We start from the raw sequence: 19,105 nt of genomic DNA, 5'->3' as shown, positions 1-19,105 counted from the left end.
AGTCAGGAATTAACATGCTGTCAAGTAGCAACAGTCTCCCTCCTAGATAGTAAAACCCATATTCAAGCACATAAACGATTGAGCGTGACTATAAAAGGCATCTGATTGATCAACGACACGTGTAAAAAGGTCTTAAGGTCATGCAGCATGACCGACTGTTAGGTTTCACAACATAATTGATCTCTCCCGATAAGAGACGATCACCTTCTCTCCTAAAGAATTCCAAAAAAGGACTACGACAAAAGTGATAGAAAAAAAAAGAGATACGTCAAAATATCTGATTTTTGACTCACCGTGACTTGATTGATACGCTCATCCAGGACATGTTGCTGATCGAGAACGATCTCATAAGAAAGAAGCCTCTCTTGAATTTGACGAAATTCAAGACGCATACCGGCCATATCCCGTTGCAGGACGCTCGCTCTACATGTCTCCTCCGCTCGATTCGATAGAAATTCCCAACGCTCTATCAAGCCTGAAATCAACCAAAGAAGAAGAAAAATATTATAACAAATTTTTATGTACATTCCTTGTAGGATTATAGATTTTTCAAAATTTGCACCTTATACCCACTCGATAGACTGAAAAATAAATAAATCAAGCTGCAGATTAATTACGGGAGACATATGCTTAATTACTTTAACGTATCGTGTATTACGTCACTCTGGCTACAGCCACAAATAGCCTCGTCAGTTAACTCAGTCTCGTTAACGACCTTTTGCAAAATTCGAAAAAAAAAAAAAAAACAGTCGCGACTAGACAAATACACGGGAACTCGTACATCTCCAATACTCAACGCCAGGAATATTTGATTTTTGAATATTTATTCTAATGCATAATTGAACAACACAACAATTTACGTAAAGCTGCTTGTTATCCACGTTATGAAATTTTCCATTGCCAAGCAATTTTTTTTATCCATTATTCTATTTCGTACCTGTATTCTGTTTCTATAATAGCGTCTTTATTTTACTTGATGATGATTCACATTAAATTTAAATAAAGTAAAAACCTGCTCTCTATATAATCCATGGTAAATGAAAATATATCAAATATTGCTTCAATATATTCACAATTGCTTTGTCTCAGCTGTTTCTGTCTGTTTCTGTAAGACAGTCTTCGCTCACTGTCACTCTACCGTCGGCGACTTACTGTCGCTGCCAAGCGAGCCAGTCGAGAATCACGGTCGTCGAAAGTTAATGCAGCACTCCCACTCCGCATATAAAATAATCATCAGGAGCGATCGTGAAAACGCGCCCATTTGTAAAATAAAAAATACCGTCGTACGTAAAACTTCCGCAGGCGGAATAAGGAAAAAAGTCATAGGCGTATTGATAAAATATCAAGTAAAATATTACGCCAGACAACGTAGGAAGCTAGCGTTGGCTTACAATCATATGTAGATACGTACACACATGAATACCAAATTGGAATGCTAATTGATTGTTTGACGCTCCGTTGAATTCCTATGGTCTTTTTCGATATGCCCGATGCACATGAGAACGAGCCTAAATAGACTTTGCTACTTAAATAATTTGAAGCCCATTATATCAGACTAATTGTATAGACCGACTGACTATTCCTCTATTAAGGCGCTTAGAAAGGAGATGCATTTATTTGAAAAAGAAATTATAGGAAAAGAAAGTAAAAGCGGCAATGACGTTAGGCAAGCAGGGAAGTTTACAATTGTCAATTGAAATAGGAAATCACTGGAAATTGTCACATCCTGATGAAGACTCCTATACTATATGTATATGTATACGTAGCTGATACTGACAAAGAAACACACACGGGGACTCACATTTGACACTCAGCGAATTGCACTCGTGCGATTTTTTTCGACACATGTAAACGCACCTTCTGTCTGTCGCATCAAGCCAACGATTTCCTATTCCTCTCGCGGTTGGCGTTGACGAGATGGATGAATCCATCGCGCGAATCATAACGTCAAAAATAGTAAAAAACTCAAAAAGTAAAAAAAGAAACTGTAAAGATCAACGCGAGATAACCCTAAACCTACGCCAGTTTCTAAAGAAATGAGAAAAAAGATCTAAAGTGGAAAAAGCACGCATGAATCCACACATGTGGGCGCATTTTAAAATTAGACATAGCGATTTCGCCCATATCTTCTTTTAAAATTAGTTCGAAGGATTTCTGGTGGATTGCGTGGGAAAGGTGGAGAGTGTGGAATTCCGATAAGGTCATGGTAAAATCAATGTATGGGATGATAATAAATCCATAGAAAAAAAAACAATCCCCATTAAAAATGTACAGTTGTAAAATTCTTTACAGATTCGCCCAACCTTTCTCGCTGTCCTTAATGATACAGTTCTTATCCACTAGTGGCTATTGGTAGCAGTAATAGAGTAAAATAAAGCCATAAGAAAAAGTAAGAAACAGGATAGAAAATCGTCTAGCATCCATACAACGATTACTGAATCGAATCCTGTCCCAGTCCGAGTTAACTATGGCAATAAAATTCTAACGGTACGTAAATTATCCCTGTATAACTGCAACAGAAATATGTTTGCAAGACTCCGCAAGGCTTTAAGTAACTGCAATAATCTTCCCTAAAAACACCCCGTAAAAAAATCCCGATAAGTATATTTTCCTTATCTACAATCATTATTCCTCATCTAATAATATATATTAAAATTTTTAATAAATTGTCTGCTTAATACATTCTACTGCGTTTTTTCTTTCTTCTTCTTTATACATTCTCACTGTTCTTTCAGGTCAGACAAATGTCTTGTGAATCTCATATGCAGGATGTGTGATACTTCAAGTAGATAATGTATGACCCAAGTCCAACCAAATGGCTTAACAGGAGAGTTCGGTCATACATGAAAGCCAGATATATCCGTAAGGCTTCCGTGGCCTCGATCTCATACGGCACTTTCTTTCGCATTTCTTTTCTCTCGAGCAACTAAATATGCATTGGATAAAAAGAGATATTAAACAAAAAATTTATCGCGATAAGGACTGCATTGATATATGGGCACACATAAAAAAAGAAAAGATGGAGCAACTATAAATGTACGGCGTACCAGTTTTCCTTCTATGTATTTATAAAAAAAGAATGTTAGAAGGGAGGAGTGAAAGTGGTAGAGAAAATGTTTTCCAAGTATAATTTGATCTTTTTTTTTTAAATTGCTGGCCTTTTTAGACACCATTTTCCTTTACGTTTGAAAGTACGCGCTCTAACGGAACTGATTGGTGATAATTATCCTTAATCGTTAAACGAGTAATTAACTGCACGCTATAGGAACGCTATATAACGTCACTTTGTTTCTCGGTAATTTTGAATCCGTAATAGAAATTGATTTATTAAAAGAAATTTACTAAGGTCGTTTCAGTTTCTCCTCGCTTCTCGTTTTAATTAGCCATTTATATCTGCTCAAGAAGAATATAACAAAGACAGAAGAGAAACTGAGACGAAGTAGAAAGAAAAAATACACGCGACACATTAATTTCGTGAAATTCAATGGCAAAATCAAAGAAAGTTTATGATTTTTCGTTTAATTTGTAAAAACAAAGGCAAATATTCGTCAATTCGTAAAAACACGAGTGTGTCAGATCCACGATTGACTTCCGGTCTCCTTATAACAGAAAAATAAAAACAGACCACTCTCAGGACTTCCGTTCTAAATACAGAAAATGGTGTTACCGACCGTGAGAAATGTTGATTCAAACAGTTTAAATGTCGCGTCCACAGTGCGCATAGAGTCAATATAATGCAACCTCCGTACGAGTATTATCGAACCAAAGGAACAGAAAACTATTTAAAATAATGGCAAAATTTATACCTCATTCTAATTGAACAACGACATCGATTTCCTGAAGGACTTAAGAGGCGGCAATTAAAACCATTCAACGACGAGTCTATTGCTGTTCTGCTTTCACGAGCGCTATCCTTGATTATTTAATCTCGTCGAGTTTCCGGCCCAATTGACAAGTCCCGTTACTAAGATCTATGGGGATCCAAATAATATCACCTCCTTTTTTGCCGTAAGCGAAAACACAAGCAAAGTTGAACATTTAAGAAAAGTGATGAACCTAAAAAAAGTGGAAAAGTCAAACTTGATGCGATCTGCGTGTCTCCTGCAAAAAACCGGAATGACTGCTTCACTCGGATTATTCGTATTGTGTATTTGAAAGTACCACGTGACTCTACCAAGTTATTACTCTTTATAAGGATTAAAAATGAGAGGAAAACGAACTCATACAGAGACACCACAGGGTACCGGTTCGCTTTAAAAGGGACAACGACTTTGTGGCTTTCGTTACTACCTATCGGAATATCAGTGTTATGGAACTTGTATGGTCTCTTAAGTTTTTTTTTCTTCCATTCCATCTTTTGGAATTTCATGTGTACAGTATTACAGTATCACAGCCATAGTCTAACGATTAAACGACGTACGTTTTTACCTTTACTTTTCAGCTGTTTCATGCAATACATGGTAACTAGAAGTCAACGATAGGTACCAAAATAATATAAATTAAGAGACTTGGAATTCATAAGAATCCTACTGTATTACTTTATGCGTTATCTATAACTATTTAACAACTTTATCTGACGTTTCTAAAACTCTTTTGTGCGTTCTATAATATTCCAATAATTATATATATATATATATATGTTTTAATGTCAAGGACAATATATTTCTCTTAGTTTCGATTAGTCTGGCAGGGTTCAGCAACAGAGAAGAAAACGGTCGATTTAGATTTTGCGATGCTTTTTTTTTCAAATACGTTTCTTATGTAATATCCACAGTTTGGTTCGAATTGGCAACACGTAAGTATATAATTAGCCAGCCTTGGAATACGTAACGATCAGAGAATGAAATTGCTCTAGTAAGTACACACGCAATGTATCTTAAAAAGTGAAACTGATTACTATATATATTGCAGGCTAAGCTGTGTCAACAGACATGTTAAAGCAGGGAATTTAAAAACTTATTATTATACGCATTATCATTATTATTTTTAAATCGATCATTTATAAGTATAAAAAATACCATCTAGCGTTAAAAAAAATTAAGAAACAATTAAAAGCGTCACCAGACCTACATTTTGACATTTTTGGCAGCATCGTAAAATATTTACAAATTTAAATAGCTTTAACAAAACAACAACAATAATAGTACGCAGAATTGTCATTACGTGTCGTGAAGTGTCAATCATTATTAGATACGTACAGGATGTATCGGCTAGATCCTCCGCGGTAATGTCAGTCTGTACGAACATCATGTCACCCGGATCGTTAATCACGGTGATATACGGCGATATAATGAAAATAAATCACATTTGTTGTCAGTTGAGTCGCGGAACATCCAACACTTTCTTGTGATCCGATGAACGCGGCATATAGATTGCAAGTGCGGAGGATACGAAGCCGACGGGTACTCGTGACGAGGCTCGTACATTTCCGTGAACATTCGTGAGGCCAGCCGAGTGTCGACGAAGGTGGGAAGGCAACGTGGTGATTCGGCAGTTTCCGGTAGTGTTCGTGGCACATATAAGGCAGTGGTATCATGCACCGGTTACAGTCGCTGGTAAAACGTTCACCCACGTGTATATGTTATTATTTGTAGATTACGACAATACATTTTACGTTCTGTGCACTTTGCATTTCCTTAGTATGATAAACAAATGCAGCGTTGCATGGAATACGATTACTCCGCTATTTATTAATATATACCTGGTGGAGTTAGTGCACTGTATTACGTGTGCAACTATGTATGCTTTCATGTGTGGGAGTTGTACTTGCTACCCACTATTCATAGCACCATTCGTGTCTCTTCTTACTATGCTGACAACACTACGTGCTATAATACTATTTACTATATTATGATATACTATTGCGTATAAAAAAGGCTTTTGCTAGACCATCAACATTTTAGATTTATGTTGACAGTTCAGTCTTAGAGTATTAGGGACGTAGTTGCTCTGTAGATTAGAAATTAACATCGTTTCGCGTTGGTCGTTATCATGGTCAAGGTCACGGTCGTGAATTCATGCACTGTGAAACCTTGTCCCCAATACTCCTTGAGCGCGATAGAGTATACAAGAATAATAATGCACAGTTGAAGAACTCATAATGATTAGTTATCAACATAAGCCGCATCCAAGCAACCTTTATTGTCTCAAGAATTACAGGTGTTAAACATACAGACATCCCTCAGGTAGTAAATGAAGGATCCGACAATTTTTCATTATCCTTTATTCACAAGCCTGGAAAACGTGCTAATGATATAAATGATGCAATAGAATAATAAAATTGAGAAAGTATTAAAGCCGAACAACCGAGACAACATAAATCGCACAAAGAAAATCGATAGAATACTTTTCTTGTAAAAAGAAAAAAGGACGAATAACAAAGAGAATAAATAATACTAAGTACAGAAAAAAAAAAAAAAAAAACATTGTCATTAGTGAACATGCTCTTACTCACAGAGGAACCAGATCATGATTTCCTCTCAAGATACACGACACACTTTACATGCCATTAATGAACAATTAATCATTGCTGATTACGCACAATGGACGCTTTTTCTTTCTATTGTTTTAGAGGGGAAACAAATTATGGGTGTCGAAGGTCATCATAAAGTGCCAAATCTATCAGAATTCAATAATGGATATTTCAATCATTCAGAAGGATATCAACGTGGGAAAGTAGTAAGTATACAAAGTTAGTGCAGTGACTAACAAAACTGTAGCGCATGACTGTAATGCTGTCAAGGTCACACCTTTACGAGCTTTTTTATTGCTGTCATCAAACTCACCGCGAATCTGCTTGGCATTTTTCTCCCCGCGCAAAGCACCGCCAACAGCTTCTAAAACAGCCTGCAGGCAGCGTATATTTTCCTTGCAAGTGCACTGCAGTTCCGTCTAAAAAAATTTACAAAAAGAACTCACATAAATATAAGTTTCCACGAGCGGCCATATTCAGCAATAAATAGAGTAAGGTTATAAGCAGGATGCGGTTTACACAAAAAAATAAACAACTATCAAAGCGTCATAAATAAATTTATTTATTAGCGTTCGCAGCCGAACAAATTAATAGCGCATCGAGTGCATACACAACAATGCATTATACTAATTGTAAGTGCGTCAATGAGATTATTAAAGAAAAAAAAAGCATTACAGAAGACATGCCCAGAATAGACGATTGTGTAAAAAAAAAGACCTTAAAAGTGATTAACGTATTGCTTCATTAACCAAAGATAGTGTGACAATGGCTCTATTACGTAATTGCGTGACATGGTGCTAATGCATTTTCCTACTGTAGTGCAGTATGTGACTACTTTAATCGAGTATTTCACTAGTTTGGTCCACCATAAGGAAAGCATATACTTAACATTACCCAATATACACCATAGTAGTTGCCGCAAGCAAGCGTATAGCCATTTATTCAAGATCCGTGCTGGCTGATTCAATATTTGCATAAGAATACGTACGCAATCGCCCGACGTGAGAATCCCATTGACCCTCAATGAGAGATTCTCCGACATTTCCAATTGCGACTGTGACTTCTCCATGAGTTTTCGCAGATCCTCCATATCGCTGTCGCTATCCTCTGTTGAATCGACTCCGACACCCTGTATAATAATACGATAGCATTTATTGAACGACCTGTACTGGTTAGTTGTGTAATCTGTATTGTGTTTATCTTAAATTGTGACGAATCAAGAACCGTGACTGTGGTGAGACCAATATATATTGTATAACACACACATATACCCAATACATGTAACAAGTGTCTTTACAGTCGCTTTCAAAATTCTGCGGCAGTAATGAACGTACTCAAACCGGTTTTATAGAATTAACTCGAAAGGAGTTTATATCTGGCCTACAGAGGACATGAGATCAAATAGACAATTCACCATTAGAGTTTACGTCACGTATACTGCTTTATTGGAGAGAATGAAAGACTAACTGACACGACTGTATTATGTATCATCTTATACCAGACATCTTGAAGATTGCTAGTAAGATAATCTCTTGCTACTTTTTTCTGACATATTGATAAAGTTGCTCGATTTCTTGCGTACAGTTTGCGTATTTGTATACATAATAAATCACAGGAAAAATATTGATATCTGATCGAGTAGGATCAATAAGAAGACACGTACATGATGCATCCTCTTTCTGGACATCCGTGGAGAATTTTCGCGCACTGCGCTCATACTGGATGCACAATCTGACTGGCTGTCGAGGAAATTTCTATAGTCATCGCCAAAGTCCAGGAGTCTACGCGCTGCGTCGACGTCAGGTGCTTCGCTGTAAGGCTCACTCATATACTTTTCCTGAAAAGATACGTTGTTAATGTAATAAGTTCAACGTAATGACACTAATCTTTTCGTTCCTTGATAAAATTTACCTGATAATTATCCCAAGCTTGCTCGGAAAAGGAATTGTTGCCAAGACTATTTTTCTCAATGTCGCTATCCATATTGAATTGACTATTAAGATCCTTGCTATTCAGAACGGTGTCCAGGAGGTTGTCCTCGTAACCGACGCATCCACGAGAACGTTCCTCGTCCTCTGTCTCTGATGTTGACGGATCCCATTGGCAGCATGGTTGTACTTTGAACGGAGCAGTAGGATCACTCACAATATTCCTTTCAATGGATAACTGCTGTCTAGCAGTGCATCCCGAGAAAGATCCTGACTTCACCAGCGTGGTCAAGCGACCTTGGCAGTCTCTGGAGATGGTCCTGATGGGACGATTCGATGTGTTACGACGCGGTGATCGTTGCTCTTTAGAACAACCGTCACTCCCAGCTGAATGATGATTGGCATTTACACCGTCGGAACCTGATTCGCTTTTACGTCCCTGGAGATAAGATAAATTTTTAAAACTAGGACACGCTACCTGAATAACTTAGATACACTACACTGATCTTATCTGGTAGCAAAGGACAATTTTTCGTTAAAAATTCTTGTATGCACCTTATCGACATTACAAAAGATTCATTTCAGTATTTATGATATTGAAAAATCCATAACGTACCACTGTCTTCTTACGTAGCTTGCCCTTCTTACGGCGCAGGGAACTGTTCCTAACGACTGTACCATCCTGACTGATGGCAGTTTCTTCCAAAAGAGTCGAGGATGAATTGTTAAACGGAATACAGGAACCGCTGTGAGATTATTCAAATATGTCAAAACTATATGGACTTATAGAAAGTAACCCTGTATCAAAAACTACAGTCGACTCTTTGTATAATTGCGCACCCGTGGCTCTGAGACGCGATAACTGGTAGGCAAGAGAGCGATATTATGGAGACCCCGCACTGTACTGTAATATACTAGCGTTTGACAGAGCGCGAGTAATGTGCGCTGAGTGGCACAGAAGCGGGAACGGGGAAGAGGGTGGGTGGGTAAGTCTTCCCCTCTCGGCACGATACTTAGAAAGAGAGCTCAGGGATAATGCAACTATAAGGAGCGCCTCCATAGCCAGAGTCGACTGTAGTTACAGGCCACTACGACAACTTACGTAGCATCGAGAGATACGGATTTTGTAGGTGGAATAGCCACTAACTGATGTAGAGCAGTTTCTGATATGGAAAACTGAGAAATTGGATCATTCGCCTCATCGAGAGTTGAGCTGTTTCCAATCTGCGATATACAGGATACACTCCAGGGCCTGGGGCCATTCGACTTCCGCTTTGATCTCATCACAACCTTCGGCGTACTCGATTCTATCCCAGGATAATGGCCATCGTTCACCGGTGTACGATCCGGGTCATCGATAACCTCCTGAGATATCGACTGCGAGACACAGCCGAAACTACCGTCCAGACGCCGGAAGGTCGCGACGCTGCTCTGCAGGTCATCCGATGACACAGATTGTTTTTCCGCATCCGATTCGCCTGTTGTATACTCGCCACTTGCATCGCAACTGTCCAGAGGTTGTAGCCAATACTGCGATATACGAATAAAATACGAACGTTACATATGAAATATATTAATAAAATGTTATTGTCTATTTTGTTATAGGATTATTACCTGGGAAGTATAATCTCCTTCGCGGTTCCTGATAGAGTTCAGCTTCAGCCATTCCTTGATCCTGGCATATTTTGCTCTATTGTTATTAACTATTCCCAAGTCCTCGAAGATGAGGGGCGGCAAACGCTTAGATGGATTACTTTCGGTACTCTCCCTCACAAGTTTCTCAACCTCCAGTATCAACCGTTGGATGCTGGTCTCATCGCCTCGTATTTCCTTGTTCTTATTCTCGTCGTCATCATCCTCCTCGTCAGTTTCCTCATTCTCATCATCATCATTCTTACTCTTCTTAACGCATTGAATGGATTCCTGAGGATTCCCGAGACCTTTGCCATTCGCACTAGCAATTTTTAATTTAGATTCATTGCCATTCACTACGGGACCATTGCCGTTGATCTCGTCGCAGGTGCGTACCACGTGACTCCTTTCTACGGTGGCGCCTTCGCCGAAATCTAGACGAACCACCACGTTGGTTCTACGTTCATCGATGGAGAGAACAGAGTCCTTCGGCGATGAGGCCGTGTATGTCCATTCTTCCTCGGAAGATTCCACCATGTTCGGTGATTCGTTGCCAGGACGACTGTCAGCCTCGGAATCAGTATCATGATGCTTGAAGTAGAAGGTCGCACAATTCTTAGATTTGCGATCTGACCTAAAACCATTTAAAGTCACGAAATTAGTTATTTTCTTACAGTCACATTCCGAATGAAAAATGTCCAGTCTTCAAATGAAAGGATTCGAGTACGCTTACGTGCTGAACGATGCTGACTCCTCCAGAGGACGACGTCGCTTAATCACATCCTTTTTGTTATCGCGGCACGACGGCTCACGCGGTGAATCAACTTCGTCAATGGGCGTCGCAACGCCCGGCGTCGGCGGCATGTCGTCACGTTCTTCCTCGCTTGCACCGCTTTCCTCCACGTCACCCTCCTCGCCCTGATCACCCAAAACTACGGTCGAGCCAGGAACACCCTCGCATTCAGTGTTATTCGACACCTCAGGATCGTTAGTGTCCATTACACAGAGAACATAGATTTCGTCCTGTTTATAACACAAAAAAGGAAATCGAATAAAACCTCCAAAACCGAAATGCGAAAGAGGTAACCTTAAAATACATGTTTCAAAAAAAAAGTTTATCTCTTCAAAATACTGTGAGAGCAAAAGAAAAAACGTCGCCCATGCATAACGCACGCGAAAACCACACGTCACTCGCAGTTTTCCTGCTCGCTAACAAATGACAGAAGCGAGAATCGATTAGCGAACTATAATCCTCCACTCGATAAACCACATCATCCTGTCGACCATTCGAGAGCTTGTTAATTAGAAATACACCTCGAGATACTAATTGAGATAGCACACTGCTTCGACACGCACTATAGATATAGTGTATCTATGTGCACAACTAATAGTCAGGGCGAGATATTTTAGCATTAACAACACTAAACGAAAATTCCGTGTAGGAACCACGGGTATACGCGCAACATACTGCACAAGTGACGTAAAGATTTCGCAAGGTGAGCAAATAATTAATTAATACAGCAAAATTTACATTTTCCTAAAGGTAATTACGTCAATATCTTTGTTGCACTATTATTTGCCAATTATTGCGTAACCCACCTCGAAATACGAGCCATCGTCGTTGAATCGATTCTCGGAGGAGACGTCGCTGTCAGAGTGATCGCTTCTGTTAGTCTGCAGTTTCTGCGTCCTGGAGCGCCGTGAGCGTCCCGAGCGTCCTGAGCGTAAGGACGACCGACTGGATTGAGCGGATTTACCGGATTGGCTAGAGGAGCTTCCTGATTCACGAGATTGTCTGCGACTCAATCGTGGTTGCTTCGTTACGGGTTCTTCGTCGCTGTCGCTACTGCAGCGACACGTTACCAGAGTCTGAAACAAAGAAACAAGAAAAAAATGAGGTCAAGGATACGTATCCAAATCGCACCATGGCAAACTGCACGAACATCCAAAAGCACGAATAGGAAGTACTTGAAGGAAAAAAAAAACAGTAAAATCGAAATGTTGCCAAGTGAAAGTTTACCAATAAATCCGCAGGAAAAAGAAAATCGTCATCTTCTATGATCATGATGAGAGTGCTTTGCGACTAGGATGCACTACTCCGGGAATTTGACGACAAACTAAATATTCCTACTTTGAGGGTGGGTTTATATAGTACGCTTTAAACGTACCTGAAGATTCAGGGTAATCCGGACGGCTCGTAAGCATGAATTGTGAGGAGTGGGGAGGCGGTGGCAATCGAAGGGTAGAAATAAAGGGCCTGTGGAGGGGGAATCGAACAGGCTATTCGTATGGGTGACTTGTGACACGAAAGAGACAGGAAGCGAAAACACTTCTCAATAGAAAATCTCTCCACAGAATACACCGTTAATCAATTTATTACACAAAATCGAAGCCTTTCGCTAAAATGCCTTTCCATGCAGAGCCGAATTTTTAAATTATTTATTTGAAAATATACAAAGTATAACTTAATCTCGAAAGTGATAGCCTACGTATCTGTCATGGAGACCCGACAATCTCTTCGCCGTTCCCTATCCAAAACATATCGCACCGTTGCACATAACTACTGATGAAAATAACAAAAAGGGGACATACAGGACAAGTTTGACGTCTGTCAACTTTACACCGTTTCACTGAGAATTGCTCTGGTATAGCCAATTTCGAGAGTTTTAGATACGAAGTTTCTTTGCTTCCGGCCTCGCCCGTGTCACAACTCACGCACACACCAGTAGCCCCTTGGGCCCCCCCCCTCCCCCTTTAAACGCCAAGTGGACGAATTGAGATGGATAAGCAGCAAATTGTAAAATAACGATAATTCAATCGTGCAAAATCATCAATTCTTCTTCGTTAAATCTAGACACCAGTATGAAGTGATTGTAAAACACAGCCTATACGTACGATTATCATACTCTTTGTACTAGAAGAACATCCAGTAAATCTAGGACATCCTTGAACTTTATTTCAGTATGCGCTAACATTCGAACGAGAATAGTGAGAGTAATGGCGGAAAGTAAATAACAAAACCGTCGATACAGTAACACGATTAAGGAATGTCTATGACGAGTGCCGAATAGCCAAGAGCAATATAATGGAAAGGAAAAACAATAAAAAGAAAGCACTACCAGTGCACGAAGAAAGAAAAATAGACAAGAGAGAAAGAGTTGCAAGGAAGTAACTAAAAACATTTGGCGAACTAGCGTTCATTCCCTGGCACCGAAGGGTACCTTATTCTCAATACCTGGTGAACATTTTAATACCCAGAAAAAGACTCTTCTTACCAGTGAAATTAAGAGTGTCCCCTTCGCTATACTTTAATACAATGAGATAATGAGGTGCCAGGTAAAGATTTTTATGATTTTAACACTGAATTAACAGTATAACGGTATAGGGATCCCCGGACGGTACCGCGCGGCTCTATGTCCAATGAAGTACGGAACATTTTCAGGTATAATAAGTACAGTGTATAATGACGCATGAGTTCGTTGGTTATGAAGAGGAAAAAGGAAACAAGAAACAATGCAATTGGATTCGCAGGTGTTTAATTTATAAAAGGATATTTCAATTACGACTTCAAATTGTTGGCCAAATTGATCAAAGAGGCTAATAAAATTAATTCGATTGAAGCTGATCTGCCGTTAATGAGAAAATGCAAAAACCACAACTCAACCGTGGAGCGAATCTTCCAGGAATTATAAAGTTAAATGAAATAATGATGCTGATATTGAAACGACATATAATTGCATAACATATAGACAGCAAATAATTGAAAAAATGTTGGAAAGTGAGATTCCTTTGTTTTAGCTGTTTTTAGTTTCAATGAAATTCCACCGAGGAGAAGAGGTCGTCACTCTCGATGCGCGTCTCTACAACCGGTTTCAAACACTGTAATTTCGATGCATTGTTTTAGGCTTAACGTGCCTGCGGCAACTTTCTATCGCACAGCCATAGAAGCGATTAGCTAATAAAAATAAAGGATATACGTATTTAAACGACACAGAAACAATAGAAAAAAAAAAGTGAATTTAATAGAGCATTTCCAAGCATGGCGTTCTAATTCTTGCAACGGTCTGTACCCACGTGGTTCGTGCCTTCTTTCAATAAGAAAAAAATTTCTGGTAAAGAAGAAAAACACATTGAAATTACCCTCACGGCGTGTTTTCACAATTTTTCGTTAGTAATTGCCGGTCCGACCGGACACACACGCGGAGTATACTTTCCGGTTGGAGTACCAGCCATAATTGATCCCCGGAAACAAAAAATTCTACGCTCACTTCCGCTTCTAGGTTCCTTTGTCCACGTCGAGAGAAGAATTAGCCAGCTGTAGCGTATCGCAAAATTCCTCTAATTTCTTTTATTAAGTGGAGGCGCATTGAAATCAGTACCTTTCTACGGGTACCTACTTATTACTCGTAGCAAAAAGACGATGAGAATTATCTTCTAACTTCAAGGAATAGAACAATAATTGGACTTGCATTTTTTTATGAGTTCAGTGTCAAAAGTACAGTGCACGAGTCTTGGGTACAGCAATACTAATTTTTCATAACGGTAACTCCCAGTAATCTAATATCATCCGACCACAATACAACGAATTCATTAATGGAATTTAGAAAAAAATATGGAAAAAAAAAAAGAAAAAAAGAGATTATTTCCCATAAAAATGATGCAATAGGTAGTACACGTCAGGTGCAGCACGAACAATAGTGTCGGTGATCGAGCACGCTTCGGTGATCTGCATTCGAAAAATAAAGATAATGAAGAAAAGAGACGAAAAAGAAAAATGAAAAATGACAATGCTCGTGTACTGAGCGACGGTAATCGGCACAGAAGACGGTAATACAAAAGAGGTAAAGAGCACTCAGGAATAAAAGAAACGGGGGGGGATAGGTAAATTTCAAAAAGAGAAAAGAAACCAAAAAAAGGAAATGAAGAAGCGTCTGCGTGAAAGAGAAGAGTTCAGTGTACTTTGAGTATGTCGAGCAGTCTGTACTGTGTGAGTTACTCAAATAGCCAATAGAACAAATTAATGGCGTTCTAAGAGCTATCTATTGAAATGTTTAGAATGGCCGCCGGACGTTAACAAATCCGAATAATATATCATGCAGTACAAAGTGACAGTCGAAGGACTAGAAAGCTAAAGTTTTTCTTCTGACTGTTCTCTGTCAGTCAAAGAAAAAAGAGATGGCCGACCTCTAGCTCCAAACACTAAGATATTTCACAAAGTTACGAGATACAAGCACGATTTCCCTGCAAGCATTTATAACGGTAATAAATGGAAGAGGGCCGACAGAGGGCAGCGCCGCGACGTACCTGGCAATTTACACGGATGAAAATTACCATTTAATCAAGGTCTTGAGCGATGCTCAGAATTTTTGGGTCTTACGATCGTCCCAGGAAGTCCAATGGAAAATGACTTGCACGATAAAACGGTATTACCACGCGAAAACGATTACTCGAACCACGGCCTGCCGTTGTCGGAGAACAAAATAGCCATTGCAACTGGTGCATTATTAACTTCCAAAGTGGAAACAGAACATGGGGCAATGCACGAAAATAAAAACAATTTTTTACCTAAGACCAGCTGCACGCGATAGCCAACAGAAGGAATTATATTTCACGCCTGGTCGAAAACGTAACGTAAAGGGGGTTGAAAAAAAATAACTTTAAATGAAATTTACTAAAAATCAGATTCGATAAATAAAAATTTATTCGGCGTTTCCGAAAGACTTGCTACTTATTCGACCGGCGTCGTATTACGTTGGCCACACTTTGCGGCTTCTGTGCAGATGCAACACGGCTGCAATGTGCAATTAATTCATGATGCAATCCGATATTCCAGACTAGCCGATCAAGATCGAAAGGAGAGAAGCCGCCGTGACAAAATTTCACCAAGTCAATTTGTAACTATATAACGTGTATGCTTTTACATATGTTATACGTGTGTATATAGGTATAGCCATATAGGTAGGTACGACTCTCTTGTTTCACACTCACTCGCCATATCAGACTTTATAATTGCGAAAAGGTAATTTGTCATTACAATGACCGATATTAAGTATTCATTAGGATAATTAACTTCGCTTTATTTATTGCAACAACTCGTATCCCTTCCTCGTTTAATAGCACCGTTATGAAACACATTTTGCTCGTGAATTCAAAGGAAATAAAAAAACAATCTCATAGGGATATTTAAATACTGTACAATAAATAGCTACAAAAATTTAATTTCATGCTTCACATCCTTGAGTTATCACTTTCTATTTCTATTACGTTTGAAAATATATATATATCAGTAACTATAGGGCTACCATACCGCGTGCCACGTGAAATATCAGTTTACCTGATATTCCCCAAAAATATGCGGGCAACGTAATACGTAACACGGGATCAGCTGCGATCTGACATAACTAAAGGATACTCGTGGTAAAGCAACAAAAAGGCATTCTGTGTACTGAAAGAAATTTCATATTGCTCACCAAATTTTTTAAGTACACTGTCGTATGAAAATTTAATATTTTTTTTTAACTAGGCCACAAAATTTATTTCCACACTTAAACAAAGCAGCTAAATAGTACGTCCCTTATATCCAGTGACATAGATACAGGTAAAAGAAAAAAGGACATAATAACAATACAAAAAAATGAAATTCCGAAAGTGGATTAATAAAAAAAAAGAACATTTTTCTACGCCCCAAGCAAAGATTAAAGGGGAACCCATTCTATGTTACACGCAACCCGACTGTAGCGTGACATGTATGGATCAAACGAATAGGTCGTGGAATAACATTAATTATAACTGTACAGTAAAACTTTGTTACAAATAATATCGAATTGCGAAATTACTATTTCTTTTATGTAATCCTGATATAAAACTGTTATAAATTTTCAAAATCATTCATGGCAATAGAACGCAGATCATTACGTTATATCTGCATTGAGAAAATGGATTGTAAAAAAAAGGTCAATCTATTTAACCCAGGCCAGCAATTGCGAATAGCGAACTGCAGATGTACATGATTTAAGTACAGCCTGTTGTAAAGTAAGAAAATATTGACCTAAATTTGTTAATCAATTTAAAATCTACACATTTTGTATCTGTGTGTATAGTCGTTCAAAAAAATGTTGCTTTAAGGAGACAGCACATGTAGTTCTTCCAATGCACATACGAACTAAGCAAAGCAACTTCTTCTGTAATTCTGGCATCAAACGTTATCTACTTAATCTGTTTGCAATGTATTTCAAGAACTCAATCAGAAGAGGTTCGTTGTAACTACTCGATAGACGTGAGATAATAACAGCCTAAATTTCGTTTAATCAACTGTACAATTATATTTGGTAGAAATATAATTCACTGATATAATAAATTTCACTTCACTACACTTGAGTTTTAACAAATTTTCGTTCTCGCTGTCTTTATACGATAGCAAATATTTTATTGGGAACTTTCATTTAAGTTTCGTGTGTGCGCGCGAGCGCAATTATTTCCGTTACTATTGAAGATACGGGAAAAGGTTTCAGACAAAAGTTGTATGGCTTCAAGGGGGTCGATTTTTCATCCGGATATTTTTCTTATATTCATCTAATTTCGAGTACAGCATGTTACACGGTTTTTTTAAAATGGAACATCAATTTCTGTCGGTATAAGAAAACGTAGCTCGTTTTTTTTTATTATTAAAAACGAGCTTGCAAATTAAAATCCATCCAGCCATTTTCAAGTTATTGAGAACTGAATTAATTGAAAAATCTTTGATTGCAGCGCCGCTACAGCATTTAGGATTTAATAAATTCACTTCTCAATAATTTGAAATTGGCTGGAAGGATTTTAATCTGCAAGCGCCTAAAATGTTAAGAAAAAAACGAGCTACATTTTCTTATACGAACAGAAAGTGATGTTCCATTAAAAAAAAAAAAAAACCATATAACGTGTATTAAAAAAAAGATTCGGATGAAAAATCGACCCCCTTGAAACCATACAACTTTTGTCTGATACTTTTTCCCCTAACTTCAATAGTCACGGAAATAGTCGAAGTGTGCACTTTCGGTGAGACACCCTGCATATAAAGTATCGGATAAATTTATGAGAAAAAATATATATGTATTGTATATAGAAATACTAATGCGTCTACGGAGAAATGGAGGGATATGAAATTAACGGCTATTCTCATCGATCGGCGAGAATTGCATCGGCACGGCATAGCAGTGAATGCAATAGACCATTCTAAGTGCATAAGTACCGTTTCTCAATTAACCCATATAAACAAGATTTTCTATATTGAATCAAGTGCGTTAAAATCTTCTGGAGAATCAAACAACTAAAAAAGTATCTAAAGATCGATTAAACCATCACGAAACACGATTCAACATATATGTATAACGGTTATCCCCTCAATTTGCCCTCGCAAAGGTCATTTCTCTCAGATATCACATAAACCAAATAAAACTTACCAATAAGATCTGATCGTTAATGCTGTATACATATCCGAGTATAGTATTACGTTCCAAAGGATGAACTTCGCAAGTTGGTCTTGTTCGGTCTATACGCGTAACGGCGAATACACATCTAGTCACAATTCGTACGTTATGTTGGTAGAACTTGATTCGCATAGAGTTCGACGTATTTGAAACGACAAATAAAGTCGACTTACGATACGTAATCCGAGAGGGCCGATTTCCTTTCATGGGTTTCGAATTGGTTCTTGCTCCACCGGGTCGATCGAAACGTGCGAGACAAGTGGATTTCGCGTTTAAGGTCAATTCTCAACGAAAAAGAATGTCAAGTAAAAATTGTTGGGCTGTGCTCTAAATCGACCAATATAAGAAATCGCATGTTTCTGTATCAAGCTTATACGACTATATCACTGTCGTTATAATGGGAAATATCTATCACGTGCAATAGCATATATAAGGGCGCTTTTTAAATTTTTTTCTTGTAGATCCTATAATCATTCAATATCAGAATATCGCAAAGGCCCGCCCGCTGAGTTTTACAATACCAATAAGAGTCACAAGCGATTGTGCCAAGTCATCAAGACTGATGAACAATCATTTACCTACTCACCCTATGGGCTCGTCCCTCCCAC

General features: G+C 38.5%; 1 protein-coding gene across 2 annotated transcripts in view; it reads right to left on the bottom strand.

Annotated features, from left to right (window-relative positions):
- Nucleotides 1–19,105, bottom strand: part of LOC107265729 — a 100,898-nt gene that overhangs the window by 20,098 nt on the left and 61,695 nt on the right. For both annotated transcript variants that reach the window (XM_025082989.1, XM_025082990.1), the window contains 10 exons: nucleotides 11,632–11,901; nucleotides 10,766–11,055; nucleotides 10,015–10,666; nucleotides 9,503–9,930; nucleotides 9,017–9,146; nucleotides 8,384–8,839; nucleotides 8,136–8,309; nucleotides 7,461–7,601; nucleotides 6,786–6,891; nucleotides 294–475 (listed from right to left, as the gene is read on the bottom strand). In XM_025082989.1, coding sequence (XP_024938757.1) covers nucleotides 294–475; nucleotides 6,786–6,891; nucleotides 7,461–7,601; nucleotides 8,136–8,309; nucleotides 8,384–8,839; nucleotides 9,017–9,146; nucleotides 9,503–9,930; nucleotides 10,015–10,666; nucleotides 10,766–11,055; nucleotides 11,632–11,901 — 2,829 coding nt within the window. The remainder of the gene's footprint in view (nucleotides 1–293; nucleotides 476–6,785; nucleotides 6,892–7,460; nucleotides 7,602–8,135; nucleotides 8,310–8,383; nucleotides 8,840–9,016; nucleotides 9,147–9,502; nucleotides 9,931–10,014; nucleotides 10,667–10,765; nucleotides 11,056–11,631; nucleotides 11,902–19,105) is intronic.

Source organism: Cephus cinctus, unplaced genomic scaffold, assembly GCF_000341935.2.
Source record: "Cephus cinctus unplaced genomic scaffold, Ccin1 Ccin1_scaffold0238, whole genome shotgun sequence".
Lineage (NCBI taxonomy): Eukaryota > Metazoa > Arthropoda > Insecta > Hymenoptera > Cephidae > Cephus > Cephus cinctus.
The sequence above is the reverse complement of the archived record's forward strand: the minus strand, read 5'-3'. Positions and strand labels throughout refer to the sequence as shown.